General features: G+C 39.5%; 1 protein-coding gene across 1 annotated transcript; it reads right to left on the bottom strand.

Annotated features, from left to right (window-relative positions):
* Nucleotides 1-2,034: 2,034 nt before the first annotated feature.
* LOC147331284 (protein Wnt-2b-A-like) lies at nucleotides 2,035-12,915 on the bottom strand. The gene is made up of 5 exons (XM_086293503.1): nucleotides 12,360-12,915; nucleotides 9,280-9,500; nucleotides 8,183-8,460; nucleotides 7,135-7,399; nucleotides 2,035-4,704 (listed from the first exon to the last, which is right to left on the bottom strand). The coding sequence occupies exons 1-5, from the start codon at nucleotides 12,521-12,523 to the stop codon at nucleotides 4,475-4,477; spliced, it is 1,158 nt and encodes a 385-aa protein (XP_086149629.1). The 5' UTR covers nucleotides 12,524-12,915; the 3' UTR covers nucleotides 2,035-4,474.
* Nucleotides 12,916-17,248: the final 4,333 nt, after the last annotated feature.

Below are 17,248 nucleotides of genomic sequence, written 5' to 3' on the forward strand. Positions count from 1 at the left end.
TTAGTGCATACCTTACACAGTTGACCCACTAAATACCCCACTATCAATCTAGTAAGGTCACCGGCATGATAAATGAACAAACTCTTGTGGAGTGGGATCTGTGCCAAGTCCAAGCATGTCCCTGAAGGCTGCATACAGTATGTGTTGGACTGAAGACTCTTGAAAATCTGCTTCTGGGAGTGAAAGAACATACTGCTCACAACAGTTTATGTGTTTTGTCTGTCCATGGGTCTGTTTCACTGTGTTCACATCGACCCTTTCCAAAAAAGCACCAAGTGAAATGTGGTTTTGTAACTTATAAATTCTGACATTATGAGGTGTTTTGCATATTTCATCATGACCACCCAGTGCGTTTATATAAGCAACATGGCACAGCGCTGACAGTTCTATTGGTCCAATATTCTAACGTGTCCATTGCATTTGACATAACCTGTCACTCACGTGTGATAGACTATAACTGATTACAGTATATACTTCATCTGTCACACTTCACACTGGTTTGCTCTGCTGAAAACAACTGTGATCTAGATTTTTATTACATGATTTGACTGTTAGCTCAATCTATCTGATCCTATGTTGCCGCAGTAACTGATATTTATCAGTTTCATCGACTGGCCTTAGTCCTGGCGTTCCATATCAGAATTCAGTTAAAACTGGAAGGGATGTTTCCTGAGGACTTCTTCAGCCAATGTAAGTGCACTGCTGTGTTTCCTAACATACGTATCTTTCAAAATTTCACTTGGACGAATAGCATGTAATCCCGTTCCTTCTTTACCCTTCGGGTTATGTCTCTTTGATTGGCAAAATAAGTAACCACTGACTGTTTTCATGTGTATTGCTATGGTTATTTGCTTAAGAGTAGCGCAGCTTTTTTGCTGTTTGCTAATTATTGGTTGCTGGCGATGCTGAAATTGACATGGCAATGCATGCTGAGGTCTAAAGATAACACTTAAATCAGACTAGTTTAATGTTATTTGCTTTACAAGAGTAAACTTGTCTTATTGCAAACCTGGTTTTGTCACACATATTGAATGTGAATGTCCTCACCCTAAATCTTTACTGCTGCTTATACTCCTCCTGCACCTCCTCAACAATTTATCCATGGCCTGCAGTGTATGATTGGGATGTAAGATGACATTGTTTGCACTGTTTGCATCGTGAATGCTGATTCAGGTTAATGGTGGATTTACTCGTTCCAAAAGATAAATTGTATTTTGTGAGGAAAAAAGTGTCACATCAGCTATAAAATATTCACAGGCTCTTCCTGCTGCAGTAACAGCTGCTGCCCAACTCAAGTTTTCTTGAAAATGGCACTAAAATCTGAAATGTTTGGTTTTTTGCTTGTTACTATAGATTTGGTGGTGAAGTAGATACATAAAAATAAGGCTAAGTGTTTTAAAGAGTCTGTTCCTTGGCCTTTACATGCATACATTTTGATTTATATCTAAATTTTACTCCTTTTACCAGTAACAAATCTGTAAGATATCACTTGGCAAGTAATAAACTATAGCAGCTACAGTCGAGTCCAATTTCATGTCCACATAAAACCCTTAATTACTCCTGATGGGGTCATAAGGGTGATCTTCTTTTCCAAGAACAACACTGAAACTGTTGGGACATTTCATTTAAAAAATAATTTTCATTTCCAAAGCGCTCTACAGTGCAACGGTTTCAGCATGCATGCGTATCAGCATGTTTCTCATATTACTATAGGCAAGTCACAGATGTATATGTGATCGGAGTGCAACGACTTAGACTGGAGTACTTGTCAAGCAAGGCTAAAATAAACATGTTTGGTTTAAAAGTGGCATAGCAATAAATTGTTCTTGAGTCATTACAGTTTGTGAGTACGGATTATGGAATTTCTTTCTTCTGCTTCCCATGAATGTGAAGCATCCATGTGGACCACACTGTCCCCTGAGACCATTTTAGCTCTGAAATGTTGTTAAACCATTTGATATCACTGCGATGGCAGTGAATGCCTGCAATGCCACTCCTTTTATTTTTACAGACTTCAACTGGGTGACCCACACTGGAGGACAAAGTAGCACAGATACTATGACTAATTTGAAGATCAACAATATATTAATAGAAATTTCTTTGTTTATACAGCTTAATAGTTGGTCGATCAAGAAATTACTTAAAAAAAAAACCTAAATAAATTGTTATATTTCAATTTAAAGATATTTTGTGATTCTTTTTATCACGCTATCTAAGACTACCATCAGTCTTGTTATGCTAATAAAAAAATATTTGTCTAACACTGAACAATGAACTTTAAAAAAAAAAACCAAACTGGTCATTTGCATTGTTTTTATCCCGTCCACGCCATAGCTAAGGTAATGATAACTGTAATAGGAGACCAGGGGAATACCTAAAACCCAAATATATACATGTGGGTTATAGGCCCTTAGGCTTAATTGAGAAGATTATTATTACTGTTTTTCTGCCTGGAATTAAAAAAAAGAAAAAGAAAAACATCTGGAAGTTGACATCTTTTAATAGTAGACCGAACAGAACCAAATGAATTCATAATTATGACACTGGCGCTCCATAAATCCAAATCAGTGAAACTCCTGTGGTTACAGATGTAGGATTGAATATAGCATGTTGAAACTTATAAAGAACTTGGGAATTAAAAGTATGAACAGAACAGCACAGGTCCAGGCCTGAGCCCACAATCTGAAACAGTTTTCCTCTTATCTTTCAAAAACAGCTAAATTACTCTTCATTTACATTCAAAACTGGCTTTTTTCTGTTTTTTTTCTTGCTTGCAATTAACTTTTGACTTGGTGTCATTTGCTGTTGTCCAAAGCACTTTATTTTGGCTGTGCCTCTCATTACGTGGAGTTGAAACAATTTGTTGACTCTTAGCATTTCACAGCTTGTTGTCAGATTCATTTAGATCTATAAACTCCTCTGAGGGTTGTGTCTCCAATGGCTTAACACTATGTCTGGCTGCACTGCCAGATGTTAGAAAGCCAAATGCAAGGTCTGTAGCTACTTCAGTGCTCTTTTTGCAATGGCTTGGCTTTGTTTCATGAAATAATTCACTTCTTAAAAACCGGCCAGAGCCAGTGAGTGTGTCCACAAAGAACTGAAAGCACAGTTGCATAAGATTGCATTATAAATATGTTCTGTCACAATATGATGGCTGAACAAATATGCTGTTTTGGCCTTTGTAATAAGGATAAGGCAAATGTTAAACAAAAGCTCTATTTAAGATAAATCAGTCTGGAAACTAATATTGAGTTTTGAAAATATTTGCAGCTCCAGTGACATATCAGGAAGGCCGGTTTAATAGTTTGTATTCATTATAATGCAGTTGTATGACACTGCAATTTACAATTTTGGAGGGTCACTACGTCCAAAATAAAGAAGCTTTGTATTTCTCTTTTTACTGTGCACTTGTCTGCATTAGCATGGCCTATGGAATTTGTTTAAAGTTCACAGTAGTAATGGAAGCAAAAACAAAGAACCGGAGGTAGAAATTACAATTTTTTTCCATGAAGCTGAATGATTTGTTAGATCTGTTACAGTCAAATATTAGCATACTGTACAAGTATCTTTCAAACAACAGACCAAAATTTGTGAGGCTATTTTGATGTGTTGGTGTGTCCACAATCCTTGTATACAAAGTGAGCTGTCACTGTAAATGATAAGTCTTTGCTTGCTCTTCTGTTTGTGGCTCCTTTGACCTTACAATGTGATTACCTGGCTTTAATTAAGAAAGACCTCTTGGAAAGCGCTATATTTATTTAGTGTGATAGCTGCACAAATTAGCAGCAGTGGTTTCGGGTGCACGGTGGGATCAAAAAAGTTTTGGAAGTTTTGGAAAAGCAAAAACCACAGGCTAACACCAGTTTCCAAGTAATCATGTGCAGAGGTCTGCTGTAACATCTGGACCACTCACCCTACCCATTAGATTTGGTTCTAAACAACTTGGATCTTTTTTCATAAAATTAAGTAAAAAATTTAAAGGTCACTGTTTTGCCACTGTGGAGTGTGAGTGCACTAAAAGGGAGTGTTCTAATAGAATGGGAATCAGTCCAGAGGTGTACAAGGCAACCTTGAAGGAGCGATCGGCAGACAAAGTACTACTGTGATTATCTCTTTCATCTCTTATGTGCACACAGTTTTTACATACTATAAAACAAGAAGCAGGCAGTAGCTCATATATCTGCCTCAACCAAGGGTACATTTACAACAGAATATAATATTAAGCCATTTTGCATCAAAGTTTCAAAGTCTGATTCAAAAACGCTCCGCACATTATTTTTTAAAACACTTTTTAAAGCAGCACATGATCAGTAACTGGTTCTAATTTCCAGTTTACTATCACCTAACAAATGTTTGTGAAGTATAAAAGCATCAAAAGCCAGAGGTATTATAGTTAAAAGATCCCAACTAGAATGGAGTCATTAGTGCACAGGCTAATGAGTCAGGTGCACGTTTGATTTGTCCGCTCTCCTTCCTAGGTTACGTCCAGCCAGTCGGGTCGCTTGTGGGGTTTGCAGGTGTGAACGTCCACTACGTTTTCACAGTCTTTGCACTCCACAGCGCAGCACCACTTGAACTTGCACTCACACTTAGTGACACGTTTGACTCGCATGGTGTCGTAGCCACGCCCACAGCACATGACTTCACAGCCATCTATGCCTCTTGAGGACTTGTTGCACACTCTGCCTGCTGTGCCCAAGGAGCCTATAATGAGAATAAAGGACCAGAGATGTTGTTTTGGCATACAAAGAATATTGGTACTGCAACTGACAGGAAAAGGGTTAGTTTATTAGAAGACAGCCATCTGTGCATGCCCTGCCAGACTATTAAAATAAATAGTTATCACTATAAGAAATACAGGTTAGGATGAAAGAAATCAAATGTTTGTTATACGTATGATACTTTTGTTTACATATATTAAACAGCTAATATAAAATTTAACTTAACACAAGCAGTGGATTTCATGACACTTCTGTAATATGTTAAAGTTTTAAAGGTCAGGGACTCTTTTATTTTTTGTTTTAGAAAAAACAATTGATTTGGACTGATAATATGCAGCAGATTCAATTAGATTTAAGGGAACAGAAATACCTGCTGCTGACAGAAATGATGCTGATCAACATGAAACAAAGATGTGTCCTGTAGAGCTACAGAGAGGGGTGATACCTCTGTGTGCTTTCATTATTAAATCACTGATAAGTACAGCTCCTTGATTAGAAGTTGCTTCTTATTTTAAAGTAGGCATAATATAGAACTTTAATTGTGCACATCCAGTAACTATAGTGGGTTTCCTGTCTATGCATTCCCTTGGGGAACTGAACGATTTATACCACAAATAAATAGTCTGACTGACCGCTCAAATGTCTTTCCACCATAAGCTACATTCACCTTTTCGCATGTATCCATAGAGCACTTTTTTCAATATACCTAAGTGTTTTATCTCCTGTGCGTTCACACCTAAAACCCATTTAGAATCCCAATTTAACCTAAGAGGCATGTCTCAGTGCTCAGAAGGAAGCTGGGGTAGACACAGATCCACTGCACTGTGCCATCCAACTCAGCTTAATAGCATTTTGAAAATTTTCCATGATTACGTGGATGCCCAGGAGTGAAAGCTGGCAGAAGTTATTATTGGCAATGTTCATGTTGATGCTGAAAACTGAAACTGTTTTGCCAAAGCAAAATATCACTTTCCCTCACTCTTCAGCAGGCTATAAGCTTCCCAACAGAATAGTCTCAGACCTAAATGCAATTGTGTTCATGTACTCAGGTGTAAAATCCAAGCCTAAGATCAGGTGCCAGGTCCATTAACAAAGCATCCCAGAAGTCTAGAGAACAAAGGATAAGAGGAGATCTTCCCCTCAGGCTCTAGGGAGTGGAGCTTAATGCTGACCAAAGGAAAGATTTGAAAAATAAGCCTGCATGTATCCTTAGGCTGTGAATTCCTATACAATGAAGATTAGTGGTGAGGAGGGTCATCGGCTACTTTTTAAGATCACCTTTTAACAAGGAAAGGCAGCTTTTCCTTTGAGCAAACACACCTTCATTGCATCTCAGTTGTCAAAGTGCGGCCAAGCTAACCGCAGGTAGGAGTGACAGAATCTGTTAAGTTAGAACCAACGTGTCCCCTGCACATGCCATCGTCCCTAACATATTAACAGTGAGTTAGCAAAGTTCTTCACGCTCTACTGAAGGAGCTGGACTTTAGGAAAGAGATGAGCCTAACAAGGCAAAGCAAACATTAGGTATTAAAGGAGATGTTAAAGGTCAAATCACTGAACTTTAAGCTGTGAAGGAATGCAAGCCTGCAGTCAATGAGTCTCTGATTCTCATAGATTTTGTTAAGCAGTCAGTCCTATTTGCCCCATCCCATAACAACATACTCATGATTTTAAATTAAATAATAATAACAACAACAACAGTATTTTACACAAAAATGATTAAACTGTTTAAGCACAACTTCAAAAGGACTTCACTGAATCTCAGAATGTGAGTTGCTGATGTTTTCCACAAACACAACATATCAATATGCTACTCCTCAGAAGTTAAAAGGACCCTCCTTAAGGCAATTTCTTTACTGTAATAATAAATGATTGTCATAATAATATTACTCTTGTGTAACAGTGGCACTTTACTAAAGTTTGACATGTTAAAAACAGAATTAGCAGGTTAGCACAAGCAAGTTATTTAAGAATTATCAGCATTGGCCAATAATAATAATAAAAACCCTTCTTTTAAACTTCACTAGTCTCACTAGTGGCACATATCACCTGCCTAAACGTTGTTTTCCCAAAGACAGTGGCCTCCTTCAGCAGGACAGTGTTTCCCACTACACTACAAAAGCTGCTGGTGTTGGAAAAAAGCTCAGGGTGTTGACCAGGCCTCCAGACACCACAGTGTAATCGAACATTTGTTGAATATGCTGGGAAGAGTAGATCCACGGAAACCCCCACCTGCTGCAATTGCAGGACCCAAATGATCTGCTGCCAACATGCTGGTGCCAAATACCAATGAACACCCTCAGAGATCTCTTGTCCATCCCTCAACTAGTCAAAGCTGTTCTGACTGAGGACTGTGGATGTACACAATATAAAGCAAGGGGTTTTATTTTTGTAGCTTATTTGTGTGTCTCACCTGCTGCACGGTCCATGAGACAGTAATCTGGAGAGTTCTCAACAAAGACTAACTCATTCTTGGTGCTTCCCTTAAAGTCCTTGTCAGCCACAATAAATCCTGTCCCATCTTGGTTCATGGTTACCTCGACGGCTGTGTTGTACTTCTTGCGAAGATAGTCTCCAGTTCGCCTGAAGTCAGACATAGCCAGCCAACAGGTTCTGAGAGAACAGGAACCACTGACCCCGTGACACTTGCACTCCAGCTTCATAAAGCGCTTCACTGCCTGGAGCAGAGATCAAAGGTGACACAGTGTCAAGCCAACAATGTTGTACAAGAGAAGATGTAGGTGTAATAAGCTCTCCTAGCATAACGGTTAGCTAAATATTCTTAATGTAACAGCTTTTACGTCATTATCCTTCAGAGACGTCTTTACTGAAAAAGCCATGTCAATAACTTGAACAGTGCAGAATTTAATGCTATGGGACCCTCATATGCAGTTATCATATTAATATGCATTATGCTGGATCATCAATAGATGCTGGGATAATGCGGAATATTCTCAATAAACAGATTCTTAGTCTTAAGAGATTTACTTCCTAGTCAAGTAAGTCAACTAGCCTAGTAGTTGAAGACATCTTTAGGCAAAAAAGAATTTCTAATGATTTTAAGAGTCGATGTTTATTATGACCAACTTTAAGCTTGGAGAGACCAATCTATGACTCACAGAAGACGGATGAGTTGAAGGGCCATGTGTATCTCTCAGGTTTTGTGACACGTCTTTTTTTGGTTTTTATTTCTACTTTTTTTTTTTCTTCATTGGGTCTTTGTTAAGCTATCTCTTGTGTGCAGACACAAAAAGGGTTCATCGCTTGAGTTGGGTGCCTTTTTATGTTTGAATAAATTTGTAGGTCAATGTTACGTTTAACAAAAACAACAATAAAAGCGTCCCCTGAAAATGTTCCTGAAAAGCCTGTTGTTTTCATTGTTACTTCCTAAATATGTCTAAATTTACAATTCCATTAAGAGATAAAGCTTAAACATTAATATAAAAAACGTTTCCACTGACCATCCGACCGCATCGGTTGTTGTGCAGATTCATCAGGGCTCGAGCATCTTTCACCATTCTCTCACGGGCGTCGACGAAAGCTTTGGCAAATTTTATGCCATAGTTGATGTTGTCGCTGCATCCGCCCCAGTCAAAATTGCCTTTGTCGTCACTGTCTTGCCCTCGTTTTTGACTGTCACAGGTGCAGATCTTCATTTCCCCCTGACTGCAGGCCCTGGTAATGGCGTAGACCACTCCTGCTGAAGAGATGGCGTACACAAATGCTGCCTCTCTGCTGCCTGGATAGACGGGGAAGGGAGCGTTGCAATTGCAATCATTTAAAGAAGTAACTTACGACTGTTGGTAAAGAGAGACCTAATGTTGCCTATATCTGACATGTGACATTATTCAAAAGTTGTCATAGCACTTGTTTTTCTCAGCTGTTCTTCTAGTGCCCAGAGCCATGTGTTATTGGTGAGTAAAGCAGTCATCTCTCTGCAAATTCTACAAGGTAGGCATACCAAGATCAGTCCATCTATGGTGGATGGTCCAGACAGTGGTAGCAGCATGTCAGCTATAACATTAGACCAGCCGACTCTCCTTTCACCTATTAATTTGCACAGATGGCAGCTTTCTAAGTCATTGAGCAGTGTTTTCATTTTAGATGAGAGGAGATTTTGGAGGTTATTTGGTCTGGCTGTCCCACCCTCCTCCTGTTCTCATTCCTGCTCACGCAATGAAGCAGAACACAGGCGAGATGTCAGGGAGTAAAGCTTTGTCTGGCTGCCAGAAACATCTACCCAAATATTTACATCTCCTATTACTGTTTATACATCACCAGTGTGGATCTCTCAATCTGCTACTTGTTTTCAGAGAACATCCACTTTCCCAATGTTCCTTCATTCCTGAGAAGGTAAAAAACCCACAACAATTTCTCTTTCTGTTTGCATTCCGGGGTAAAGTTGATTTAATAAGACACCTATTAATTCCCTGCTTATCTGATAACAGAGGAGACATTTATGAGGATGATTAACTTGAGTGTCACTGATATAAACAACCACTGTCACGCACAAAGAACCACACAGATAGAAGCCTTAGCCATGTATGTTCAGACTCACTTCGGAGCATCACCCTGCCAAAAACAGTGTGGTCCCGGTCCAGCGTGCTGCAGTTCCAGCGGTGGTGTCTGAACTGATGTTGGCACTCTTTGATCCACTCTTTGGCTCCCTCGCTGATGGACTGCATCAGGTCTGGGTGCCGCTGGCAGAGCTGCCGTTGCTTGTTCACAAGACCGGGAATGTTGTCGCATATCACCCGCGCACCCAGAGCTCCGATGTACCTGCGCACAGATCCATCGAACACAGTGTTGGTAAATTCAAGGACAATTCCACTGAAAGCGCACTCTGTGGTAGTGCACCTGCAGCTGTCACTAGACTGTGTGCCAGGATTTCTTTTTCCAGTGAGTTTACTTTCAAATTTGCCTTCCTGTTTTCATCGAGACAAAAACAGAAAAAATTGTGTAGCTAGCTGAGCTAGCTGATTTGCAAGAGGTTAAGGTCCAATCTGATTTTCAAGAAATATACAAATAGTGGAAATAGTACAAATAACAGAGACGTATGTTTGCTGCATTTAGGGTAATGGGGTGAAGCCCACCCTACATGGCCTTTGGTGTGCCACTTGTTTTAAATGCCAACACATGTAAGCTGTCAGCGTGAAATCTGGTCTGACTACATCTTCAAACAATTCACATTTCTAATCAAATGTGTAAAAAATTGGGAAATTGGGAACTCTGAGTGAAGAAGATTCCAGTGTTTACCAGATATAGAGGGTCCCCCAAAAAATCTTTGGGTTATATTATGGGTAACCAACATTTAAGAGCTCATTAAATTCTATGGACTCAAAGGAGCCTGCTACTGATCACTGCTGCTTTCATGTTAAAAAAAGCCCTTTAACTATCAGACATCTGTACTCAGTGCTCCTTCTTTGTAATCACAGGGTTCTCAAGTGCAGCCTGCAGTCTAGGAGCAACCCCTGAGCAACATTTAATTCAGTTGCCATTCAGTGAGGTACAGCAGTATGGTAGAAAATATTCATTATATATTTAAAAAAAAAGTTTTAATATTCCCAAATGTGGCTAGTGTAAAAATAGGAAAGGCTCTCCCACTAATGGAGAATTTTAAACTAGCAAAAGAAATAGATAAAAAAGAAAAGAAAACAATTACCAGCATAAATTTAACAAACTGACAAATTTAAAAGATTAAACAGCCAGGTGCTCCTAGCAGGTGTGGTCTGAAGCATTCAGGTTTGTGTTAACACAATGTCATGTGCAATACTCAAAGAAATTACAGATAAATAAATAATAATAAAGCAAGTAAATTATGGCTTGTTTGGAAAAGTTGCCAGGAGAAAGGCTCTTCTCTAAAAAGACAAGGCAGCATGTCTTAGTTTTGCAAAGTTGTATCTAAGCAAACCACGAGACTGCCCCAGGACAAAAGCAGTTCTTTGGTTTGTTTTATGGAACATTAAACATCAAGTAAGCTATAGTAAAGCTGCTAAGTGGATTGTATTGCCTTCAGACAAAGAGAGGACAAACTGTTTTTCTTTTTCTGTCTTCTGTGCCAGTTAACTTTACTATTACTACTTTTCTCCCCGTGTAAAATGTTTTTCGATGAATCTAAATTATTGATACTGTTCCTACTTTTCTTCACATTCATCCCCATTGTCTTCTTAAGACTCAGATATTCAGGATGTTGAAGAGATTATTACATTCCTCTCGTTCAGTGAAATGCATTTGCTTTCTGCTTTCTTCAAATAATCCCCAACTTTGCAACAACTCTTAAGAAGGGTGATCACATGCTGATTGCATTGTGACTCTGGGGGTTCTCTTTTCAACAGGACATGGCCGTCATCTACAGTACAAATGAGCACCCCCCCCCCCCCCCCCCCCCCCCAGTCCATCTATAAGCCTACACACTCTATTCTCCATCCGGATATCATTATAGTCCCTAATCGCAGCCGCATTTGTGTTGCCTGGCCACTGAGACAGAAACAGATATAGCAGGTAGTTTCCACTCCTCTTATGGCTGTCCCAGTCCCATTCTAGATGCAACTATCTGCCTGAGCAGTATAGCAGAACAGAAGCACTGCTTGCGTTTACTGTGTGTTGTACAAACCAGCTGTGCCAAAGGACCCCTGACTCTCCAAGAGGACACACACAGAAGAAGAGAGAAGTGCAGCAAGGCGCACAGTGCTTATATAAATTATTACAATAGTTAAAAATAGGCCTAAACAATTCAAAGGAAGATTTTTAAAAAAAAAAGCAGGAATCAATTACGTTTTTCTTTGGAATTTCTCAACGATTTATTCACAGTTTACTCTGAATTTGCCTGAAAGGGAAACTCAAGAGCAAATTGGATGATATGTGCTTTCGGCTCTCTTGGGAAATTACCAGACATAGCATTATTTACAATGGGTGCGTTTTAGCTTTAAATAAATTCATAAATTAGATCTTAACTGTTATGAAGTGTAGGGTAAGATCTTAAAATGGGGGGTTTCCCTTGGCTAGTTAAATGTAAAGTCATTTAATAGGTTTTCTGTTAAGTGTCACCTGAAATATGAGAACAACAATGTCAGGTGAGAGAGACTGGGGGTGGGGGGTCTCCAGCATGTTTTAGGTCTTGAAAACCTCAAGAGAAATCATCAAGGGGCATTTATTCATGCACCAACGCCTGCACCTGCCGTGTACTCTGGGCAAAATAGATGGATAGGGGAGACGCCCCCTTCCCCCCATACACACACACCCAAACACACACATCAACATCATTAATCTTCATGAACTTTGGATACACAGCCTGCTCTTTTCGTTTATGGATGTGGATGTTCATGTGAGCAAAGTAGATCTTTTACTAGAAAATCTGAGAAGTAAGCAGGTGTAAATTACATATAAACAGACGGATTTCTCATCTTTAAATTTGTAACAGCTCCAAGGACAAGGATACATAGGGTTAAACAATAAAATCCACTGTAAGATAACTTTTTCAACTGCAAACTTAATTAATTAAAACTAATCGTTATCTATATTTTCTGGGTGAAATTTTGCCCTTGTTGTCGTTGTTGTAAGTCGTACTTTATATTCGATTGGTATGTGACACCAACCAATCGGACGAACCATCAAATTCCTCTCAGTGGTGAAACTTACCACCACGATGAATCCACTATCGGTGTGAATATGAGCAGGAGCAAAATAAAGATGAAGTATATTTTAGAGATGGGTTTGGAGTGATGGTGGTTTCCTGCCCCATTTCTGATCCTCATTGCTTTCTCCGACAAGCCCGTAGATGTCATCATGTTTCTTCTTTTCATGTATTGGCTGTGCAATAAGGCGTGAAAGTCCTTGACGCCTGCGCGTCCTCCATCATCTGGTGGAAATAAAAGTTAGGAAAGAGGAAAAGTGCTTTTGAGACCCCTCAGTTATTCGCTGTCATAATGCAGCCTTGATTTTCTAGCATTACATCCATAAGCTTTGGACATTGCACTTAAGTGAGCGGGATGAGTCCTTCGTTTCAGACAATCTTGCGTAGATTCACGTCTTCTCCTCAGCTGTTGCGCTCCGAATCTGGCTTCACTAAATCTGTGAGAAGTTGCAAACTATAAAATCCAATGCCGATGATCAGTTTCGTAACTGATAAAAGCCACTCGAATCAGATCCTGACATAGGAAAAGTGTCTGCGTGGATGGGACAGGCGCTGCTCACCTTTCATCCCACTTGCCGATAATGAAGATGCGCACCGAAACGCTGCGCTTTCCTCTTCAGTGCGTCAGCTGTCTGCGCCTCCCCTCCCTCCCTTCTCACCACACCAATGCCCTTTGTCAAAAAATTACAGAGACCGGTATGCAGATCTGCAGACAGAAGGAAAGGAGGTTCTGCCTGACTTCTCCCGGCAAATCAATTAATCCACTCTTTAATTTACACCTGCATCACAGTTCGTTAGCTCATTTAATTAAAAGGTCGGTAAGAAGGTTGTCTCTGTTTTCTCTTTCTGTCATATGAGAGAAAGTTTAGTTTGGAAAAATCAGATCTCAGTAATGATGCAAGTGTGTAAGCGTTTACACATGATCAGAAATACATAATCCTTCCCAGGGCTCATTGCATCTGCTCCTCTAATGTAACTGGTCTCATCTTTTTTAAGATTTTAGGTTGTGTGGTCCCTGGCAAAGGAACACATGTTTAAACAGATTTACAATCGCTGACATGCAGAAGTTTCAGTCCAAAATTAAACTTGTCATTAAGTGGCCAGTTTGTTTATTACGTTCAGCAAAACTCTTTGCAAATCTGGCTTTACAGTAAATATAACCTTTAACAGCATCTATAGAACAGAGGAGAGAGTTCCCCAAATAGAGAATCCAATAGATGCATGCAAAGGTATGAACTCATAAGGTAAAAGGCAAAGGATGATTACACAATACTGATCCGGTCCAGATTTTGCTCTTATTCTTCTGTTTTGTTTGTTTACTGTACGTTGCACGAAGCCACTCCTATGCATATGTTTTAATAAACTGTATGCATGTATGTGTATAATATATACATATAAGAGAAGACATCAAGCTTGCAATCTACACCAAACCTGATCTGAACCACCCAAGCAGTGCTTTTGCTGTTTGTGTGTATTTTGCGTTTTCTTCTGTTCGTCTTTTCCACTATATCCAAATGCTTGCTCAGTCGGGATCATCTGATTGTTGCTGTTTTCTCTCTAATATTGTAGGGTCACTATGTTGCAATATAATGGGCCTTGAAGTGACTGTTATTGCGAATTAGTGCTGTATAAATAAAACTGAATCAAACTGCTAAAAGTTGACTCCACTCAGCAATTAGGCCTGGAAATACTTAAGGTGATGGAGAGTAAAACCCCAGTGCTAGAGTGTCTTTGTATTGAAAGCGTGTGGCCTGTGTGTTTGTGGCCACCTACGCCTTCCCTGTGAAGAGGAACACATTTGATTGTTGAACTGTTTGGCTTCCCTCATGTTTGTCATTTTTGATTCTTTTTGTTTCTCTTAGTAATCACAGATAAATATCTCTTCTGCCTCCCCGTCTCCTTTTTTTTTTTACAACAAAGGTCATGTAAGAGGCGTACACATGGATGAAAGATGCACCAGTATACGTTTAGACACTGAAAGCCCAGATGCTGCAAGAGTTCCCTCCAGTTACAACTGAACATGTAGAATAAAAATTTCCTTCTTTATTAATTTGAGCTCCACGTGAATAAAAGTAGATTTATTGTCGATCTTGAACAATTTTTAGAACTGTCACGTCCTGCAGTATTCTGCGGTTTATCCAAAATTTGGCATAGTGCTCAGTATAATTCCCTTCTGCTGAAAAATGATTAATAAATTACTAAAGTTTCCTCTGTGCCATGCAACCCAGTGGGAGAATAAAATGTTCTTTTTTGGTACAAGCATTTGAAACTCCCTTTGTAATTCCTCTGGAGCGCATGTTTGTAGTTCAGCTCATACCAGCAGTCCTGATCCAATATCAGCTGGGTAATGTGGAAACATCTGACCCACCTCAAGGACATTTCTGGCTTGTATCCCTTCGACTTAGGTGAGTAAATCAGTGTCTTGTGTATCCAGCAGGTAGGCAGACCAAGATGTCATGTGTATGAGTGTGTGAAGTCATTTTAATCAGTGCAAATCCAGGGTGTTATTTAGGGATGTAAGTAAAGGTCAATAACAATGCTGCTGCCTAAAAATACCACAGCACAGAGAGGAAATGTAATAGTGTGTTTTACATGTGAATGCAAACTGTTTTTCAGCTGGGAATTTACCAAGTTTTTTCTTAAAAGTACTATTTATCATTGTATAAGTATGTAATTATAAATTTTACTGATATAACATTGCATTCTTTACAATAATAATTTAGTAATGAAGGCTTAAAATCTCTGGCTCGTCTATTACTGCACATTTTCTCTTCTCGTCCTATGTCATAGACAAACATATAGGCCAGCTGTTTGTCCTTCAGTTATGTCATACCTGGCCTTAGGGCCATACTATGATCCTCATTACATGTAACCCTGTCTTTCTTTACCACAGGACAGGCTATTTTACAGTGACAACTCCATAACAAATTGCTTTACAGGGAGCAGGTGATGGTGGCGATAACATTCATCATCCAGGCCTCCCTCTACCCCTGTCTCGCTTTGAGCCAGCTCCAGCTGTGGTCTTTAAGGGGCTCAATATGGGGGCTTGAGCTCCTATTCTCAGCTCGTGTCGTGGCCCGGGATAATTTTGGATGGAGAAAATGAGATCAAGAAAAGAAAAGGAACAGGAGAATGAGAAAGTGACTGGGCCACTGCAACCACAGATGAGTGTGTAGATCGTAATGATTACAACATTTTGGGGGGTCCAATGCTGTCACTCATCGTCGATACAGACGATAAAATGAACGGCCAGACAGTTGTACTGTGCTTTCTTGGAACACGTCTGACTCCAAGATGAGGAGGCTGTAAATTTGTGGTTTAGCTCCTGACAGGTTATGCGCTCCCTCCTTGACCTCCGTTTCATCATCTCATTCACACGACATGACACTGCAACCATATGCCTAGTCTGAAATTGTAATAAAGCATGCCAGGGAGAGGCATGTGCTGGCAGCAATCCTTTTTCAAGTTCAAGTTCATTTATTTATATATAGTGAAATAGAGTGTATATTTTGCAGAGTGTGCAGTATCTAGCCCAGTTAATCTGACTACCAAGTTGGTCCCTGAATATCAGTTCGGTAGGCTGATATTTTGCCTTTGTGGCTTAACATCGGTAAAACTGCATAACCTTGCTGAAAACTCACTTTAGAAGTTATCATACCTAGACTACAAAACAATGTAACTGATATTTATTTTGCTAAATACCAAGATTTTCAGGGTCCTCACATAACGTTTTCAATTACTGACTATTTCTTGAACTCTGTGCCCTGCTGCTGAAGGCATCAGTGGCGTATGAGACAGAGTGAGCAGCCAGCATGGCTTCCCGGACTGCTGATGAGCTGTGACCCCTCACAGCTCATCAACCTGAGCCCGTGTTTATGGAGGCGGAGAAGGATGGGGCTTTGCTGTGTCTGTGCATGTCTGTGTTAGAAGTGGAGTACAGCTATGCTGTCCTACACTGGAATGTTAATTAGGTGAACTGAAAAAAAAGAGAGGTGACCTGTCCTGTTAACCGCCCATTGCTTTGCCCGCAACCAGGAGGGTAATTTAGTGTATCAAAAGAGCCGAGTTAGCGAGTGTTCACTGTTAGGACACTCGGACTAAGAATGTGATCGAGTCAGAGAGAATGCACACCTTGTCAATTTATTAGTCTGCTGCTTCTCCTCTTTCTGTATTTTGTGTGGACTTATAATAAAAAAAAAGGTTAATAAAAGGTCATTGCAACAATCTAGCTTCTCGCTCTTAACTGACTCTCTTAACAAGGAGCACAAAAACCAACCAGCTGAGTTAATTCAAAGATCTCATATTCATTTTTGAAATGGAACAAAAGCAAAATATAAAAATCCTCTTCTTAGTACACCCTTCCTTCAATCTAAGATATATTTCCATAAGATATGGGTGCTTCTTGCTCTGACTAAATTTTTTTTAAAAAGAAGCAAATAATACACTAACCTAATATCTTATGTTAATGGATTCACTCTCATTGTCAGCACAGAACTTACTTGATAAATTTTGCATGTAAGGCCTTCACGCAGAGGTTTCTGTCATTTCTAATGCATGTAGAGAAATAACAATTTTTCAGTCTGTAAAATTACAAACAGATGCACAGATAAACACACTTGCTTTTTACAGCCATATTTATGTAAAAGTACAATATAGAAATTGATTTAAAAATCTGATTCCATTCACAACTCAGCAAAGGCACCTGTGGCTTCTTATCAAGCACTGACCTCTGGTGGACACTGTTTGGCAGTACAATATTGAAAACATAAAAAGAAGCCACAACGTTTAAAATTACCTGTGTAATATTGTATGATATGAAGTTAAGTCCAGTAATTCTATTCACTGTGATGGACTGTGTTGGATTGTTAGACTATGTTTTTCAGAGTTGATTTGA

This window comes from Aulonocara sp. 'chitande type north' Nkhata Bay, linkage group LG5, assembly GCF_057382095.1.
Source record: "Aulonocara sp. 'chitande type north' Nkhata Bay isolate Kocher_YH1m ecotype deep benthic linkage group LG5, A_spYH_male_GT1.1, whole genome shotgun sequence".
NCBI classification, from domain to species: Eukaryota; Metazoa; Chordata; class Actinopteri; order Cichliformes; family Cichlidae; genus Aulonocara; species Aulonocara sp. 'chitande type north' Nkhata Bay.